The 21,400-nt window shown below is 44.7% G+C and overlaps 1 protein-coding gene across 1 annotated transcript in view; it reads left to right on the top strand.

Moving 5' to 3' along the window:
* The window catches only part of LOC142297195 (kinesin-like protein KIF28), a 142,971-nt gene that overhangs the window by 35,043 nt on the left and 86,528 nt on the right, over positions 1-21,400 (top strand). The window contains exon 5 of the mRNA XM_075341460.1: positions 5,062-5,216. Within this exon, the coding sequence (XP_075197575.1) occupies positions 5,062-5,216 (155 nt within the window). The remainder of the gene's footprint in view (positions 1-5,061; positions 5,217-21,400) is intronic.

Below are 21,400 nucleotides of genomic sequence, written 5' to 3'. Positions count from 1 at the left end.
TACTTATATGATATTAATAACCCTTACTGTAAATTCATCCACTGGTACGGTATATTTATTGATGACCAGTTATTCATTTGGAATAGTCCCATCTTATTAATTCCGGAGTTCATGAATTATTTAAACAATAATCAATTCAATCTAAAATTCACCCATTTTTGTGACAATAATAAAATTAATTTTTTGGATTTGACTTTCACAGGCATGCCTAACCAGATTATATCCACTTGTATTTATCGTAAACCACTGGCCGGAAATACAATTTTACATGCTATGAGTAGTCATCCTAATCATACAATCAAAGCTGTACCAGTGGGTGAATTTACTAGGGTTTTGCGTAATTGCAGTGAGCATTCTGTATATAACAATGAAGTCAGGTCAGCTGAATCCAGATTAAGTGCAAGGGGTTATCCATCCTGGACACTTCAGAGAGCACGCAAGATAGTAGAAAATAAAAAACGTGATCATTTGATAGATTTTTCAAATAAAAACTCTGAATGTAAAAACAATAAGAATAATATGAAATTGCATAACAAAATAGTGCTATCTTTACAATACAGCACACAATTCAATCACATCAAAAATATTATTAAACGTTATTTACCCGTTTTAAATGAAGACCCTGTTCTTGCAACCATACTGCAATCTGGTTGCAATGTGGTTGCTAAAAAAGCACCTTCACTGGGCAACATTCTTTCACTTAGTTTTTTGTAAAAAATAAACCTGTTTCCACCTGGCTTGAACACAAGGGATTTTTTAGGTGACGGCACCTCACGCTGCCGCACATGTGAATTTGCCTTACCTTGTAGCTCATTTTCAAATACCGGTGAGACTGTCACATATTCCATTTCGAGGTACATTAATTGTAATACCACCAATGTGGTTTATTGCATTAAGTGCACCAGCTGCAACCTACTTTATATTGGTTGTACAGTGAGAAAACTCAAGGTGCGTTTTAATGAACATATCCGGGATATTTATAATTCGAAGGGCACCGTTATTCCAGCCAGAAATCTCTCATCGGCATCCAGACATTTTATTTCACATCACAATTGCAATACTGACTCCCTGCGTGTTTTTGGCTTAGAAAAAGTTAAAATCTCTCCTCGTGGTGGTGATATCCAACATCAGGTTCTCACACGTGAGGCTTTTTGGATATTTCATTTGGGAACTAGAATACCCAATGGTCTTAATCTGAGACGAGATGTCATGTTTCATTATTAAATCTTGGTAGATAATGTTCGCATGTACATTTCGGATGATAGAGTTTTTTATGTGGAATTTTAATATCAAAAATCTTTTCTGTATATATGAAAAAAAAAAAAATAATCTGTTCACTTATTGTTGAATTTTTGTATTGTTGCTTTGTATGTTATCTACCCCATGCTGGCACATGTGCTTTCTGATTAAACACACTCCTCCCATTGGTAGGAGTGAGTTTAAATGCTTGTGAGCAAGACATGTTCACTCAGGCTTGACAAAGAACGCAGGCAGCATTCGAAACACGTAGCCTTACGCCGCATATGGGCTCCCTATTTTTATCATCACATTAATTTTTACGTCTTTTAATAAAATTTTGCATCAGTTTTACTACTACTCCGGAAGCTGGATTTTTCTTTCTTCTATTGGACCCTTGCACTGCCAGAGTGTTATCCTTGCATGCCGGACTTTGCCCCAGTTGAGCTGGATCACCTTTTTTCCTTCCTATTTTTGACTACCTGGCCCGGCCAGGGCGTCACACTTCAAATACTTGGTCGCCAAGTTTGCAGGCCTCTCAGAGGCAAAATTGAAGGAAGGTGTGTTCCTCGGATCAGACATTAGAAGGCTTATAGCTGATCAAGAGCTTATCAATACCATGACAGATCCTCAAAAAGAAGGGTGGATTGCATCTAAAGAGGTCATAGAGATATTTTAAGGCAATAACAAAGATCATGACTACAAAAAGATTGTCGGACGAATGCTGAAAGCATTTCAAGCTTTGGGTTGCCTGATGAGTTTGAAAGTGCATTTCCTCCATTCCCAGCTTGACAACTTTCCTGAAAATTTGGGAGCAGTAAGTGAAGAACAAGGTGAATGATTCCACAAGGACACTGAAGAGATGGAAAGAAGATACCAGGGAAGATGGAGCATTACAATGATGGCAGACTACTGTTGGATGCTTCAGAGAAACATTCCAGATGCTACTCATAAGCTTAAATGTACCAATAGGAGCCTCACCGGGAAGAAGAATCAATTTTAGTATGTGTTAGTGAGCTTATTCCAGTTAAAATAATGATTTTCATGAAAAATTTGTATTAAAAAATTAATTTTACAAGTCTATTTTCACTTATTTTGTGGTATTGCCTTATTTAACATAGTTACCTAAATTGTCAAAAAACGTGATGTCCTATGACAAAATGGAGGTCATTTTCAGAATCAGCACACCCAGAAACATAAGGATTACGTGGAATAACCAAAACAGCTCTTGAAAAAATTTGTTTTGCAAACCTGTGTATTGACTCAGGGGGTTGAAAACAGTCTGTTCGTCACAATTTTCTAATTTATATTTTTAAAATATTTAGAAAATCGTGTATCATTTCCTTTACACTTCACAAATACTTGCTACATAGTGTTGGTATACCATATAAAATCCCACTAAAATACATTTAAGTTTGAGTGTGTAACGTGAAAGAATGTGGCACTTTCTAAGTATTACTTTTTCCAGGCACTGTACTAATATGCATAAAAAACTCAGGCAGGTTAGGCACTGGCAGAAATGAATCTCCTGGAGGCTGTGGCACTTAGGAGGTTTAAAGCCGATGATCAATTTTGGTACAACACGACTTTTAGTGAACAAATATATAGTTGTATGGTACTGCTGGGGTTATGATTGGTCCTCAGATAGCGTCCAACCCCGTATTCATATAGAAAGAAGAATCCGGCACGCAATAAGAAAGAAAAGATCCCTTTAATTGTATAGGGTATAATATCAACATCGAAGTTTCAGTCTATATGACCTTCTTCATGTATACACTGAATATTGACAAAAAAATAAAAAAATTACAATCAATAATCATAACCAGTACAATAATTACAATGACGCACATAATCATTAAAGTGAATAGAACAAGTAAATCAGTCAAATAATCAGTTTGGTTTCAGTCACCATTTCAAAAGCTCAAAACATAGCTATATATAATCACATGAGAACACTGCAAAGCAGGCAATCAAAATCAAATTCTACCATCATCTTTAGTAATTATAGAAATAAGGTGCCACAGCAAATCAAGGTGTATCCAAAGTGAACAGAGACATTGTAGAGCCAAATCTCTGCACTAACCCTAGAACGCATACCTTGGGCCTCGCAGGCCTGCCAGGTTAGGCTGCTTTCACACATCCGGCTTGAGCTCTGCGGCTCAATCCGGCTGTGCAAGCTATGCAACGGATGCGGTGAAAACACCGCATCCTTTGCATAAGTTTTTCCCATGCGGCCCGTCCGGTTTTTGCCGCTTGCGGCATGCTACTGAGCATGCGCAATGGCAAAAACCGCATGCGGCGGCCGGATGCAGTTTTTGCCGCACCGCGCCGCATCCGGCCGCCTTAGGCATGCATTGAAAAATGCGCCGCATCGGCCGAATGCGGCACGATGCGGTTTTTTTTGCCACACGAAAAAACGTGCTAGGCAACGTTCCATCCGGCCGCCGCATCGGCTAAATCTGCCGCATGCGGCAAAAACCGGATGGAACGCAAGGCCTTGCGGCACAATGCAGCACTAATTAAAGTCTATGCAGAAAAAACGCAACTGGCAGCAAAAAAAACCAGTTGCGATTTTCCTGCAAAGTGCCGGAGTGTGCCGCATTGCAGAAACCGGAGGTGTGAAAGCAGCCTTACTTGTTTTCTATGGTTGATTTCTATGGTTGCGCGTTCTAGGGTTAAAGATAATCATGAAAAAATTATGACATATGTTCATATGGATAAATAAATCATATGGTACTACTATATTGACTGCAGGACAGGTCACTATGTGTGAGTGACATAAACATACTGAGTTCTTAGTACAGAGATAAGCAGTACCTTTCAAACGTGCTGGAAACAAAAACAAGTGGTCAGCTGTGAAGTGCTGTGCACAGCAGGATGGGGAACTGTGATGATAAAGAGGCATAATAGTGAATATACTATAACAGAATGCAATGCCAACCATAAATGTTGCAGGGGTCATGGGAAGTATAGAACTTACCAAGTCAGGTAGACAAAGTGAACACTGCAAGCCTGCGGATAGCGGAATCGCTGTGGTGAATGGCGTGAATATTGAGTGATTGGGCGGGCTTTTTAAGTCTCCAAGTGAGCAGTGATAGGTGCCGCAGGACCGGAAGTGACGTAGGTCCCACTCTCACTGCTGTATTTGAACAAGCATAAGCTGATACAACGTCGGATCCTGGGCCACAAGCGGCAGCGTTATTGTGGTTGCCTATGGATGGCAGTTTTTGAATATGTGAGGGAGGTGCAAGTGAGCATGCCTGAAAATAAATGAGCTCCATGAGCATGATCCGGACTTGTGAATGAAGAACAAGAAGGACACGTGGAAATAAAAGAAGGGGAAGTCTGAGGGATCGGAAAGAAAGTGAAGGGGGACGAGTAAAGAACAAGGAAGGAAGACAAATGAACCAAGCACAGAAGGGTGAAAAAATAAAATAAAATGGAAAAAATGATCATTGTAATTATTGTACTGGTTATGATTATTGATTGTAATTTTCATTTATTTGTCTTATTTTTTTCAATATTTAGTGTATACATGAGAGAGGTCATATAGACCAAAACATCGATCTTGATATTATATATTATACAATTAAATCTTTTCTTTCACTACAATATTGAGTGTCGGATTCTTCTTTCTATACTACTTTTAGTGAACTCATAGTATATTTAACAGGATACAGCTATGGAATACATACTCCTGCAATCAATAAGTAAATCGTGCCAACAAGTGTGATCCCCATTCATCAGACATGCTGTGCCACTGTTGTGAAGAGAAATAAAGGGGATTCTTCTTCTGTCTAAAGAACTATTCTTTTTTTATCTTAGCTTTTTTTAGATGATGAAATCACTAAACAATCAGTTATAAACATGGTGGATCTGGCCGGCAGTGAAAGACAAAAGTCATCTTGTTCTGAAGGAGATCGCCTAAGGGAAGGCGCTTGTGTTAACCTCAGCTTAACTACCCTTGGAAATGTTATCAGGTACAGTATTCTGTAAAAGTAAGTATTTCTGGAAAGTTACACTAGTCACTAAGCATTAATGTTTGCAATCCCACCCGTCATCTCCTCCTTTCGGTTGACACTATTTTTTTCCATATCGCATTTAACAATAGGAAATATAGCACCATAAAAAATTTTAAGAAGTTGTGGGAAAAATTTTGCAAAAATGCTTTCAAATACTGAAGTAATAATTCCGGTTTCCCCCAAAATAAGCCTTACCGAAAAATAAGCCCTAGCAGGAATTTTCAGCCTTTTAAGAGTAAGTCTTAAATAAAAGTCCTACCCCGAAAATAAACCCTGGTTGCAATTCAGTAATGAAGTGCCCATACAGCTAAAAAAGAATACTGCAGGACACTTCATCAAAGAAGGCAGATACCCTCAAAAGAAAGAAGACAGACCGTGCAATCATACTCACCAGACAAGGATGCTGTGGAACGTCTGTACTTGTGGTGGAACGCACATTGTGGTGGAACGCACATACACCACACACACAGATGTATTGTCGCGTTCCACCGCAGATCCTCGATGCGCTCCACCACATACAGTTAGGTCCAGAAATATTTGGACAGTGACACAAGTTTTGTTATTTTAGCTGTTTACAAAACATGTTCAGAAATACAATTATAAATATAATATGGGCTGAAAGTGCACACTCCCAGCTGCAATATGAGAGTTTTCACATCCAAATCGGAGAAAGGGTTTAGGAATCATAGCTCTGTAATGCATAGCCTCCTCTTTTTCAAGAGACCAAAAGTAATTGGACAAGGGACTCTAAGGGCTGCAATTAACTCTGAAGGCGTCTCCCTCGTTAACCTGTAATCAATGAAGTAGTTAAAAGGTCTGGGGTTGATTGCAGGTGTGTGGTTTTGCATTTGGAAGCTGTTGCTGTGACCAGACAACATGCGGTCTAAGGAACTCTCAATTGAGGTGAAGCAGAACATACTGAGGCTGAAAAAAAAGAAAAAATCCATCAGAGAGATAGCAGACATGCTTGGAGTAGCAAAATCAACAGTCGGGTACATTCTGAGAAAAAAGGAATTGACTGGTGAGCTTGGGAACTCAAAAAGGCCTGGGCGTCCACGGATGACAACAGTGGTGGATGATCGCCGCATACTTTCTTTGGTGAAGAAGAACCCGTTCACAACATCAACTGAAGTCCAGAACACTCTCAGTGAAGTAGGTGTATCTGTCTCTAAGTCAACAGTAAAGAGAAGACTCCATGAAAGTAAATACAAAGGGTTCACATCTAGATGCAAACCATTCATCAATTCCAAAAATAGACAGGCCAGAGTTAAATTTGCTGAAAAACACCTCATGAAGCCAGCTCAGTTCTGGAAAAGTATTCTATGGACAGATGAGACAAAGATCAACCTGTACCAGAATGATGGGAAGAAAAAAGTTTGGACAAGAAAGGGAACGGCACATGATCCAAGGCACACCACATCCTCTGTAAAACATGGTGGAGGCAACGTGATGGCATGGGCATGCATGGCTTTCAATGGCACTGGGTCACTTGTGTTTATTGATAACATAACAGCAGACAAGAGTAGCCGGATGAATTCTGAAGTGTACCGGGATATACTTTCAGCCCAGATTCAGCCAAATGCCGCAAAGTTGATCGGACGGCGCTTCATAGTACAGATGGACAATGACCCCAAACATACAGCCAAAGCTACCCAGGAGTTCATGAGTGCAACAAAGTGGAACATTCTGCAATGGCCAAGTCAATCACCAGATCTTAACCCAATTGAGCATGCATTTCACTTGCTCAAATCCAGACTTAAGACGGAAAGACCCACAAACAAGCAAGACCTGAAGGCTGCGGCTGTAAAGGCCTGGCAAAGCATTAAGAAGGAGGAAACCCAGCGTTTGGTGATGTCCATGGGTTCCAGACTTAAGGCAGTGATTGCCTCCAAAGGATTCGCAACAAAATATTGAAAATAAAAATATTTTGTTTGGGTTTGGTTTATTTGTCCAATTACTTTTGACCTCCTAAAATGTGGAGTGTTTGTAAAGAAATGTGTACAATTCCTACAATTTCTATCAGATATTTTTGTTCAAACCTTCAAATTAAACGTTACAATCTGCACTTGAATTCTGTTGTAGAGGTTTCATTTCAAATCCAATGTGGTGGCATGCAGAGCCCAACTCGCGAAAATTGTGTCACTGTCCAAATATTTCTGGACCTAACTGTATCCTCATCTTCACGGGGTCCCAGGTCCCCCTGTCTGCCGGAAACAGTGCGGTATCACCAGATGTATATCTGTGTGTGTATGTGTCTGATGTGTGGGATATGTGTGTGATATGTGTGTGTGAGTGTCGGCCAGCCGTAAGCAGGGGAGGACCACTGTGGAGAAGATAAGGACCAGCAGGGATCATGCGCTGAGGACCTGGGAGCGATGCAGATGTATTGGGTCTGGTAAGTATGATTCTCTTGGGGGGGTCTGCCTTTCTTGGGATGTAAACTTACCCCTAACCCGTGTTTCCCCCAAAATAAGCCCTACATTTTTAGGGGAAAAAATAATATAAGACAGTGTCTTATTTTTGGGGAAACACAGTAGTTTATTTTTTATAAATTAACATAGTACAAAGTAATTAGACACATCAGAATCAAATCAATATTTGGCTTTAAAATAGTATAAATTCTTCTAATTTCACTTGCACAAAGTCAGGGATTTTGTATGATTTTAGACAGCTGATGAGTAACCATTTATACCAAATAATGATGAGCATCATTTTCATATGTAGTTTGAAACTGTGCTTAACTGAAACAAAAACAGCTGTGCAGGAGGCTTAAAACAGGGTGAACAAACGGCAAACTCTGCTATAAAGGTTGTGGAAGACAGTTTCATGTCACGGGTAATACACTTTGGCAACAATGAATGCAGTAACAAGACAAAAGGTAGGTGTGGAGACACGGGGCTCAGTGGGTGCTCTCGTCCACTAAAACCCGCCGCCTTTAGAAAGACAGCGTGGCTCAAGGCTCATCCCAACTGAACGCCGGCCTCCTTAACCGTGGGCGTAACACTACTCAGACAACACAGGATGAGGGAACCACAATAATTAGACTTTATTGGATCCCCAAACAATTAACGGCACATAACACATAACCAGCAAAACACACAAATGTAACAGGCAACAGAGTCTCACCCTTCCGCTGGCTCACCAGGGATTTAGAATGTCCATGCCTCACAGGTTCCATGGCTACTTACTCCAATCCAGCAGCACCCCACTTTCGGCGGGCACCCACCGTGACTGGAATAACGCCAGATTTAGGAAGCTGGCTGAGGTCTGCAAAGTCTGTAACAGATGACTGAACTGTCCCAACCTGAGTGTCCTCCTTAGGTAGTCCTGGTATGATGATACAATCCTGGCAGCCGGGGTCGAAATCCCTAGACTGTGGATATGGTCTCCAACCGGAACCGGAGTCCCTAGATTGAAGCCATAAGGTATCCTGATCCTCTAGTCAGCTCCTAAGAGCCTAGACTGGATCCATCAGCATCCATCAACAACAACCTGGTGGCTTAAAGAAATCCCTTTTATAGCCACAGCCTTCCACTTGGATACACTGCATCCTCATCGACTGGTTGGACAAGATCGCCTCTCCCATTGGATGAAACTCAAGCTGCATGGACAATGTTCATTTAAAGATGTGCATAGAAAGACTGAAGATATCTACATGAAGTCTGCAAGTCACAGACTCGACAATGACTACTAAGGTAATCACATTAGCAATACACAACTACATTACAATGAATGCTCCGAAGGGACTGGTCCCAAACAATAGTTTAGCAAACATGAGTTAACACAAAAGAACAATACGTCTGGCTGAATGTTAAGAAACTTTAACCCATGAGAGTCCATGTCGTCACAGTAGGCATACCTCCCAACTTTTAAAGAAGAGAAAGAGGGACAAAATCTGCAGCGCGCCGTGGCAATTTTAGGCCATGCCCCTAACCACAAACCACACCCATTTCACAACCTGTCACACCCATATCCACTCCCCATCCACTCCTATTCAACACTGCTGATCACATTGTTTAAGGGTGCGTGCCCACGATCAGTGTTTTCAGTGTTTTGGATGCATCGTTTTTGCTGCGTCCAAAACGTTGCATTGTACAGTACAAGCACAGTTGATGGGATTTCTAAAAATCCCGTGCCCATTGTGCGAGTGCAGCCCACAGCCAAAACTGACCTTCGTTGCTGCTTTCTGAAGCCGCAGCATGTCAATTCTTTACTGCAGAGTCTCAAACGTCTCTGTAGGGAGAACACAAGTGAGAGACCACAGTGCCCCGAACCCTGATCATGGGTATGAGTAGCTGCAGTCTCCTGTGTTCTTCTGTGGAGGAGACCCATAGCCCCACAGGTCATGGCCGCCGTGTCCAGGATGCAGCGAGTCCTGATCGTGGGCCCATACCCTTATAAAATATAACTATAAACAGAGAAAAAAAAATATTTACAACTACTGAATTATATTCCTAATGCAAGCTGGTAGTATTTATTGTATTTCTTTTAAATTTGAATATTTTAAGCTACAAACTTCTATTTTAAAGCAGATCTCACACCTAAATCTACACTATGTAAAAGCTGCACATTACATATCAGGTCTACTGTATTAGATAAAATATCTTTAATAATATTGTGCCTTCTATTGATTAATAGAAGCAATTAGAGAATACTGTAGATGTTACGGGGGGCTGTCTGATAATAACCTAAAGGAGTATCAGACAGTCAGGGTCCACCGTGCAAAGACTCTGCTGCAGACTATGGCAGAGTGCAATACCTCTGTTAACTCACAGAAGGATATAATAAGTAAGTAAAGCAATTCCTCCCTTACTTGGAGGGTGTGTGGAATGATCTCTGTTAATAATCACAGAGACAAAGGCAATGTGTGCGAAATGGCACCTACCTAGGTCTGCTCTTCTAGTGGTGCAAAAGAGACGAACAGCAGCGTAAGCCGCACAAAGCTCCTACCTGCGTTCGCTCCACTAGTGTGCGAGGACACGAACCACTAGATATGGCACCTGCCTAGGTCCGCTCTTCTAGTGGTGCAAAAGAGACGAACAGCAGCGTAAGCCGCACAAAGCTCCTACCTCTGTTCGCTCCCCTAGTGTGCGAGGATACAAACAACTGCTAGTCGCAGTATAAGGAACGTTACCCTAGCGGCAACGTCCACCTACGAGTCGAACCACAAGGCCCAGCCAGACCATGTGCCTCAGGCACCTGCCTATGTCCGCTCCCCTAAGAGGTAATGATACGGACAGCAGCCGAAGCTGTAAGGTATAAGAACGCTACCCTGCCGGTAGCGCTCACCTAGCATAGACAGAGAAATGCCTAGAGGAACGCGCACAGAGCGTCTACTCTTATGCATGAACCAAGAGGACTGAGCGCCATGCGGCGTGTGTCAGGGTCTTATATAGACTCTGTGCCTCATCCAAGATGGAGGACACCAGAGCCAATCCGCTGCCAGAACGACAGGAGTGACATCATGCTGGCCTATCACCGAGCAAGGCATCACAAGCACATGACCAGCGACCAATCGGCATAGAAGGTGTCAGAGACATGTGACCTCGTGTCAGCGATGATGTCACCCGCACATGTGCAATGGCTCCAAGATAGGACTTAGTCTCCGGCGCTCGCACATGTGCAGTAGCAAGAAATCTGGACTTAGTCTCCGGCGCTCGCACATGTGCAGTAGCAAGAAATCTGGACTTAGTCTCCAGCGCTCGCACATGTGCAGTAGCAAGAAATCTGGACATAGTCTCCAGTGCTCGCAGCAACCGTAACAGTAGACTTATTGTTCTGCTTGTCTGCTGAAATCATGAGAAGCTTTAGGCCGCTTTCACACTGCGTTCTGATCTCTGTTCAGTGGTCCAGTCGGGGCTTCGGTCTGAACCCCCTCTGGAAAACGAGTTTTGAACGTATGTGCTGACGGGGCCATTGACTATAATGGTGCAGACAGAGTCACCGTGTACTCTGTCGTGCACCATTTTTGGGAATATACACTTTCTGGAGGCGGACACCCATACGTAGTCTCCAGAAAGACGTATACTCCTGAAAATGGTGCAGAACGAGCACACGGTGACTCTTTCTGCACCTTTATAGTCAGTGGCCCAATCGGCGCATACGTCCAAAACTTGTTTTGCGGGGAGGTTCGAACAGAAGTCCCGACGACATTACTAAACAGAGATCAGAAAGCAGTGTGAAAGTGGTCTTACCCTCACCTCTCTCAACAGTGAAGTCAAAAGAAGCTGCAAAATCATCGGCAGGAGCCGTCCGTGATCACTCTGAGTCGGCACAGATCAGCAATGCGCAGAACAGACAGGTAGTTAACAACTACTTGTCTGTGAATTCTTAGCCCCTTAAGAAAAAAAATAAAAAAAGTCCTGGACGGATAACCCCAATTAACCAACATCACATTGCTATTATTGGGGAGATAATATCTGTCACTTTAAGGCTATGTTCAAATTGTGTTTTCGGCAAACGTCAGTTGATCCGTCAGTCTTCTGTCTGAAGCCCTAAAAAAAATAGGATTTTAGGACAACCCGTGAAGCGACTATTGACTTAAATAAGGCAGACCCAGCACCCAGCACAGCTGAACTGGTTAAGCAGCCAGGACCCAGCACAGCTGAACTGGTTAAGCAGCTAGGACACACCAGAGCTGAACTGGTTGAGCAGTTAGGACGCAGCAGAGCTGAACTGTTTGGGCAGCTAGGATGCAGCAGAGCTGAACTGTTTGGGCAGCTAGGACGCAGCAGAGCTGAACTGGTTAGGCAGCTAGGACGCAGCAGAGCTGAACTGCTTAGGCAGCTAGGACGCAGCAGAGCTGAACTGGTTGGGCAGCTGGGATGCTGCAGAGCTGAACTGGTTCGGCAGCTAGGACGCAGCAGAGCTGAACTGGTTGGACAGCTAGGATGCAGCAGAGCTGAACTGGGTGGGCAGCTAGGATGCAGCAGAGCTGAACTGGGTGGGCAGCTAGGACGCATCAGAGCTGAACTAGTTGGGAAGCTAGGACGCAGCAGAGCTGAACTGGGTGGGAAGCTAGGACGCAGCAGAGCTGAACTGGTTGGACAGCTAGGACGCAGCAGAGCTAAAATGGTTGGGCAGCTAGAACACAGCAGAACTGAACTGGTTGGGCAGCTAGGAAACAGCAGAGCTGAAATGGGTGTGCAGCTAGGACCAATCAGCCTTGCCAGGCAGGAGAACATATGATCAGTAAGCTAATAGAAGTTTTGGCTGATGCTTCTATCTCTGGTTGCGCAGCTAGGATGCAGCAGAGCTGAACTGGTTGGGAAGCTAAGATCCAGCAGAGATGAACTGGTTGGGAAGGTAAGATTCAGCAAAGCTGAACTGGTTGGGCAGCTAGGACCCAGCAGAGCTGAAATGGGTGTGCAGCTAGGACCAAGCAGCCTTGCCAGGCAGGAGAACATGTGATCAGTAAGCTAATAGAAGTGTTGGCTGATGCTTCTATCTCTGCATATTACTGGCCAAGTGCTGTGTAACTGCAGGAGAGGAAACAAGTGGTGATTACACCCCTGTGTCTTCTCCTCAATGTCCTGTCTCCGGTGCTGGGGGTGTCGGCTCTGGGCTGCGTCATACCCAGAGACAACTCCAGGTTTTTGTGCACCCCGGGCGAAAACGTCACACTGGGCCCCATGCACACACAGAAACGCACATAAACAGATACGTACATATTTGAAGACAAATTCCCTAAAATACATATAAACAGACAAAAATATACACAGTCATATACACTGACATACATACATATACACCTCATACATCCACACTTACACATTAGAGATATTATTAATATGGGAAACCTGGCAGCAGCCTCACTCACCTACCTGCTTGTCTCCGTCCAGCTCCTCCTGGGCATGTGACTGTGCAGGCCACGCTGCGTGATGGACATCACTTTAACAGACCTAGCACTGTGAGACTGCTGTATATACATCACAGGGGAGGCTGGGGGCAACAATATACACATCACAGGAGGAACTGGGGGCTACAATATATACATCACAGGAGGGGCTGGAGGCTACAGAATATACATCACAGGAGGGACTTGAGGCTACAGTATAAACATCACAGGAGGGTGTTATGAACTGGTAACTATGGATGATCACAAAAAATCCCATTAATCAGGAAAAAACAAAACCACAAGAGTAGTTGGAAACTAAGCTGAACGTAATCCCCTATCTAATCAGACAACACTAGAAGTAGCAGTGGGATGTTCCAAACACACCTAGACACCTCGTCACTGCCGGAGAAACTTGCTACACCTCAAGGATATAAATGAGGAATCCTAACTTGCTTCGGAGCAGTCCCCAAAGAAATAGTAAGCCCCCAACATGCAACAACGGTGATGTAAGTAAACACAATACACAGAAAATATAGATTCGCAAAGGTGAGGCCCAACTTACTGGATACAATAGGACAGGACAGATAACTGATTGCGGCCAGCAAAAAATCCTGCAAAAAATACCAAACTGCTGATAGAAAAAAATACTAAGACCACTGGGTCTTCCCCCGCTATATCAGGTACTCTTGTGCCAGACACTTTAAACAGAACTGCAGATATAACGGGAAGAAACAAAATCATAGAAACAATCAATATTCCAAAGTGCAAATAATCCAAACATGAACAGGGAGCAAGCTCCCTTTCTTGCTGGAGGAACTTCCCTGCTCACAAAAGCAGAGAGACAGATTCTCACATACAAGAAACCAAACACAGAACCAAATGGAATAAGTAGAAACACCCTTAAGTGCAATTTCAGCAAACAAGCATGGAAACCATCAAACCTATCTGAAGTAGATTCAGGCAAAGAAGAAATGGGAGAAACTCAAGGTAAAACTCCCAGCCATCTTCAGAAGCAGCAGGAAAGCAAGCATCACTGGCGGCCGCCAGGCAGAAACTGCTCTCCTAAATACACTAGGCTGATTTGCAATAGGATTTCCTGGATTCCCAATTAACTCCAACACCTTCTGAGTCACAGATTCAGACTCAGCTTCATTACCATTCCTGGTCACCAGAGGAAGCTCCACACCAGCACCCACTTGGATTACATTCACAACAGGAGGGGCTGGGGCTACAGTATATACATCACAGGGGAGGCTGGGGTCCACAGTATATACATCACAGGAGGGGCTGGGGGCTACAATATATACATCATAAGGAAGGCTGGGGGCTGCAAAATATACATCACAGGAGGGGCTAGGGGCTACAATATATACATCACAGGAGGGTCTGGGAGCCACAGTATATACATCACAGGGAAGGCTGTGGGTTACAGTATATACATCACAGGAGAGGCTGGGGGCTACGGTGTATACATCACAGGAGAGGCTGGGGGCTACAGTATATACATCACAGGAGGGGCTGGGGCTATAGTATATACAACACAGGAGAGGCTTGGGACTTAGACAATACTTGGGCAGCATACATTTTACTGTGGGGCATACATGTTACCAAAGGGCATACACGTCACTAAGTGGTATACACATTACTAGGGAAAATACACTTTACTGTGGGGCATACACATTACTAGGGAGGCATACAAATTACTAGGTGGATATACACATTACTGGGGGGAATAGACGTAACTAGGGCGCATACAGATCACTGGGGAAGGAGGCATACAGCTCTGGTGTTGGGGCTCATACAGCTCTGGGGGCACATACAGCTCTGGTGGGAGGGCCCCATACAGCTCTGATGGGGGGGTGCCCATACAGCTCTGGTGGGGGGGGCTATGGGCATGCAGCTCTGGTGAGGGGGGCTGGGGGCATACAGATCTGGAGAGGGGGCTTGGGGCATACAGATCTGGTGAGGGGGTTGGGGGCATGTAGCTCTGGTGAAGGGGCTGGGGGTATACAGTTCTGGTGAGGGGGGCTGGGTGCTTACAGCTATGGTGAGGAGACTGGGGGCATACAGCTTTGGTGAGGGTTGTCTGGGCACATACAGCTCTACTGAGGCGGGCTGGAGGCATACAGCTTTGGTGAGGATTGTGCTGGGGGCATGCAGCTCTGGTAATGAGGGGCTGGGGGCATTCTTCTCTGCTCTGGTGGGGCCATGCTGCCCTGGATAGGTGGGGGGAGGCGGGGGGCCACATACACCGCTGGGCCAGATGACATTGCCTGGCGCTGCAGCTCCTCTCTCTCCAGTCCCTCTTCATCTGAGGGGCAGAAGTGCAGCATGTCGCGTGGTAGCTCCGCACACAGATGAACTTCTGTACACAAGCACCTCAGCGTTGAGCAGTGCACCCTGGGCTGCAGGTGCCGGGTTTAAAGGGCTGGCAGCCAGGAAAGTGACTCATACCTCAACAGCAGCACAGAGTCGGAGGAGTTTGAAGTAGTGCGCTTGACTCTGCTCACGTGGATCGGAGGGAGAGACAGCGAGGGTGGGTGGAGCCACGGGACACATAGCTCATGGCCAGGACAACGGAATTGAGGCTCAAAATCAGGACACTCGCTGTATTCGGGACAGTTGGGAGCTAAAGCTGGGTTTACACACTGAGACTTTCTAGCGATCCAACCTGCGATCTCAACCTAGCCGGGATCGCTACAAAGTCTCTGGTGAGCTGTCAAACAGGCAGACCTGGCCAACGACCTAACAGCGATCCGGACCTGCAGAGCGACTAGCTGGTCGTTGGGGACGTGTCAAAAAATCAGGTGAACTTCACCCGACTTCATTTAATGCCGCGCGGCTCTGTGTGCCGTGTAAATAAATAAATAATTAAAAAATCCGGCGTGCGGTTCCCCCTATTTTAATACCAGCCAGATAAAGCCATACGGCTGCAGGCTGGTATTCTCAGGATGGGGAGCCCCACGTTATGGGGAGCCCCCCAGCCTAACAATATCAGCCAGCAGACGCCCAGAATTGCCGCATACATTATATGCGACAGTTCTGGGACTGTACCCGGCTCTTCCCGATTTGCCCTGGTGCGTTGGCAAATCGGGGTAATAAGGAGTTATTGGCAGCCAATAGCTGCCAATAAGTCCTAGATTAATCATGTCAGGCGTCTCCCCGAGATTCCTTCCATGATTAATCTGTAAGTGACAGTAAATAAACACACACACCCGAAAAAATCCTTTATTAGAAATTAAAAACACAAACACATTCCCTCATTACCAATTTATTACACACAACAAAGCCCTCCTTGTCCGGCGTAATCCACGGTCCTCCAGCGTCGCATCCAGCTCTGCTGCATGCAGGTGACAGGAGCAGCAGAAGACACAGCCGCTCCTGTCACCTGCACGCAGCTAATGAAGAGAGCCGTGTGATCGGCTGAGCTGTCACTGAGGTTACCTGGATCCAGCGGTGGATCCAGCGGTGGCCGCGGGTAACCTCAGTGACAGCTCAGCTGATCGCGCTACTCACCTCATTTGCTGCGTGGAGCTGACCGGAGCGGCGGTGAGTAGCGCAATCAGCTGAGCTGTCACTGAGGTTACCCGCGGCCACCGCTGCATCCACCGCTGGATCCAGGTAACCTCAGTGACAGCTCAGCCGATCACACGGCTCTCTTCATTAGCTGCGTGGAGGTGATAGGAGCGGCTGTGTCTTCTGCTGCTCCTGTCACCTGCATGCAGCAGAGCTGGATGCGACGCTGGAGGACCGTGGATTACACCGGACAAGGAGGGCTTTGTTGTGGGTAATAAATTGGTAATGAGGGAATTTGTTAGTGTTTTTTATTTCTAATAAAGGATTTTTCGGGTGTGTGTTTTTTAACTGTAATTTACAGATTAATCATGGAGGGTGTCTCATAGACGCCTGACATGATTAATCTAGGACTTATTGGCAGCTATGGGCTGCCAATAACTCCTTATTACCCCGATTTGCCAACGCACCAGGGCAAATCGGGAAGAGCCGGGTACAGTCCCAGAACTGTCGCATATAATGTATGCGGCAATTCTGGGCGGCTGCTGACTGATATTGTTAGGCTGGGGGGCTCCCCATAACGTGGAGCTCCCCATCCTGAGAATACCAGCCTTTAGCCGTATGGCTTTATCTGGCTGGTATTAAAATTGGGGGGGAACCGCACGCCGGATTTTTTAATTATTTATTTATTTATTTTACTGCACAGTATAGACACGCCCACCGGCTGCTGTGATTGGGTGCAGTGACACAGCTGTCACTCAGAGTGTGGGCGTGTATCACTGCAACCAATCATATTTGCCGGTGGGCGGGGAAAAGCAGGGAATATGAGATTGTTTAATGAGCGGCCAGCTTTTTCAAAAAAGGAAAAGCCGCTGGAGCAGAGTGAACGCCGTGCAGCGCCGGTGATCGGGGATCGGTGAGTATGAGAGAGGGGGGGACACTTCAGTCACTCGGGGGATTAGCGGTCACCGGTGAATCCTTCACCGGTGACCGCTAATCAGGACGCTACACAGACAGAGCCGCTGAGTCGCTGTAAAGTCCCCTTTACACACTGAAACTTGCTAGCGATGCATGCTGCACAGCGGGAAACAAAGGACCTAGGAATGGTCCTGAACGATTTGTAGCGATCACAACTTCACAGCAGGGGCCAGGTCGCTGATAGGTTTCACACACTGCAATGCCGCTGGGGAGGTCGCTGTAACGTCACAAAACCGGTGACGTTACAGCGATGTCGTTTGCGATGTTGCAGTGTGTAAACCCAGCATAAGGGTAGGTAATCTACAAGATCTCTCCCAAGCAAAGATTTCAACGCAGACTGGGGTTTAAATATATGCTGTTCAAGCTCTCTTGAAAATGCACCAAGAAATAGGCACCATTGAGGACTCTAGATGCAGTGGTTGGCAAAGAGTTTAGTGAAGCCGTCGAAAGACTCGTGCTTATTTCCCTACTAAATTGGAAAATGTCCAGTAGGGCTATGAGTTTCAGTTTAGAACTAGCAGCAGCTAATAGGACCCAGCTAAACTTATTTACTATTCAGATGAGTCTGGTTAGAAGTGGGCTTCATGGAAGAATTGAGCCAAAAGACTCAATTATGGACTAAAACACAAGAACTAGTGTGCAGAAACATAGAGGAAGGGTTTCTTGACTAATGAAATTAAATTTAAAAATTTTAAATATTTACCTGTAACAGAATTCAGTTTGTTCACTGAAGGCCTAGAAAGTGGTACGATAACAAGTGTCTGCAGGCAACATTGAAGCATGGTGGAAGTTCACAGATGTATTTCAGCAAAAGAAGTCAGGGATTTGGCCAAGATTAATGATGTCCTCATTGTTGAGAAATATAGGCAGATAATTGTCTGTCATGGAATACCATTAGGGAGGTATCTGATTGGCTGCAAATATATTCTGCTGCAGGAAAACAACCACAAACATACAGCCAATGTCATTAAGAACTTTTTACAGAGTAATGAAAAACAAGGAGTCCTGGAAGTCATAATATGGCCCACAGAGCCCTAATCTTAACATTACCAAATCTTTCTTTGATTACATGAAGAAATAGGAGGATTTGCACATGCCTGCATCCAGCGTCGGACTGGGGTGTCTGGGGCCCACCAGAGGAATTGACTCTAGGGGCCCACCCTACAGCGATATGCAAATACCTGTTAGCCGTTATCCCCGTTATAGTGGAGCATTGACTATGAAACACAAGCAGCTCCTGCACATCTCCTATGCACACACAATAACCGATGTATAATTACAGTAGTTTGCAGTAAGGGGATCTTTCGTGACAACAAGTTATCACCGATCTAAAGGTTAGTTAGGTGATCACTTATTGAATGAATGGATCAGGGGAAGAGTCAGATATGAGCTCCACTTTCAAGGGGATAAAAGTTGCACGATCCAGTTGCAGGTCCCAGCAATCGGTCCCCACAGATGAATATGTTATCACTTATCCTTAGGCCACGTTCACACGTTCAGTATTTGGTCAGTTTGTTACATCAGTATTTCTAAGGCTAGTTTCACACTTGTGTTGAACGTCATCCCTTGCATTGTGTTGTGTGACAGATGCAATGGATGCGATGCATATAATGGCACAACGGATTGTGCAAAACAACGGAAAGCTTTTTTTTTTTTATTTCTTTTTTCTTCTTTACAGTTTTACCGGCAGCAGACTATTGTGAACGATCAGCTGATCACCTGGCTGCCGGCCGCTCAGCTGATCGCTCTCAATAGCCGGCTGCCGGGCGCTCAGCTGAGCGCTCTCAATAGCCGGCTGCCGGGCGCTCAGCTGAGCGCTCTCAATAGCTGGCTGCCAGGCGCTCAGCTGAGCGCTCTCAAAAGCCGGCTGCCGGGCGATGAGCTGAACGTTCGGCCACCGAGAGACAAAATAAAGTTTCTGTGATTAAAAAAAAAAAAAAGATGAGAATGCGCAGTGAAAAATCAAGGATTCCGCCGCTCAAAAAACGTTACATGCTGCGTTCCTTCCGCCTGGCGGAAGCAACGCAGCGTCGGCCAACGAAAGCAACGCAGGTGCTTTTGGCACAATCCGTCATCCATACAAGTCTATGGGAAACAGTGGAATCCATTAACGGATTCCGCTGTTTTCGAAAGGGGCGGATTGTGACTGAAGGTAATTAACGCAAGTGGGAAAGTACCCTAAGTCAAAACTAGGAGTGGGTTAAAAATGCAGAGGAGTTTCTATTATACTTTTCCTCTGTTTTTACCACTCCTGGTTTTGGCTACAAATACTGAGGTAAAATACTGACTCAACATGGGCACATGGCCTTAGAAGAGGTGATTACTTAGCATATTTGCTATAGTGTAATAGTCACAGGCCAGGGAGGGGTTAAACATTCAAGTATTTAATCTCTACTGGAAATAATCTTCCCTTTATTGATAGAGAGAAAAAATGTCCTCCAGACACAACATAATCCACTATATCAAGACCAATAATACCACATACAAGGGAGAAATACCGCCACGCCGTGACCAATAGCATGTTACCATCATATAGTAACTGAATACAACCACATTCAAGAGAGAAATACCACCACACCATAATCAGATCACATAATGACCGAATATAACCACATACAAGGGAGAAATACCTCAACACTATGACCAGACCATATAAATGACCAAATAATACAACATACAACAGAGAAATACCACCACACTGTGACCAGACCAGATATTACCACCACACAGTGCCCAAATAATATTACAATAATGATCATGAATAAAAACCATAATACTAAGAACACTAATATTACCATCAGTGCCATTATATACAGGAGCTCTGTATATAGTGCCAGTGTACAGGTAATACAGTGATCACCAGTGACATTAATTAGTGACATCATACACAGGACCTCTGTATATAGTGTATAGTGTGTGTGTGTGTGTGTGTGTGTGTGTGTGTGTGTACATGTAATACACTGACTTACCAGTGACTTCTCTAGCTGAAGTTATTCATCTTCGCTTTTCCTCTCCATCTGGCACTGACTGCCATCACTTCTTCCTGCCATGACGCGACTCTACAGAAAATAACACACAGTCACCTATAGCTGATCACTCCCAGAGCACATTCCTCCCTGTTCCCCCCAATTTCTACACCACATCAGACTTTTGTTACCCCCATGGAAGACAGTATCCTCAAAATTAAATTATATTACTGCAGTAATAATGTCCCCTAATTTGCCCCTACAGTAATTATATTCACCATTTGCCACCATAAACCCATAACGTATGTTTCTCATTCTGGCCCCATATAGTAATAATATTTCCCATTCTGGTGATTGGATGTGTGGCTCCCCTGATGTCACAATGTAATGTGAGCCACGAATCGTGATTACTTACAGCGCTGAAACGGTGCCAGCACCAGAGGAGAATACAGGGTCTTTTATTTTAGATGGGGGAAACAAGGGGAATCAGAAAGGGTTGTTAATTGCGTCCTCCACAAAATATCCACCCTCCAAAATAGCCCCACAAAATGCCCCTTTCCATAATGTCCCCCCAAATATAATATCTCCCCATGCTACGTCTCTGCATAAAGTGTCCCCCCCCTGCTCCTCATTATACTAATACTATGCCACCTTTCACAATCTCCTTCCTAATTGCCCCATCCTGTCCCACATTGCCCTATCCCAGGGGTGGGGAACCTTTTTTCTGCTGGGGGCCGTTTAGAAATTTCTACCAACCTCCAGGGGCCGCAAAACAATCATAAATCACATGAGGGCCTGTGGACATACATATACAGTTAGGTCCAGAAATATTTGGACAGTGACATAAG

Source organism: Anomaloglossus baeobatrachus, chromosome 3, assembly GCF_048569485.1.
Source record: "Anomaloglossus baeobatrachus isolate aAnoBae1 chromosome 3, aAnoBae1.hap1, whole genome shotgun sequence".
In the NCBI taxonomy this organism is placed as follows: domain Eukaryota; kingdom Metazoa; phylum Chordata; class Amphibia; order Anura; family Aromobatidae; genus Anomaloglossus; species Anomaloglossus baeobatrachus.
This window is presented reverse-complemented; position numbering and strand designations above follow the sequence as displayed.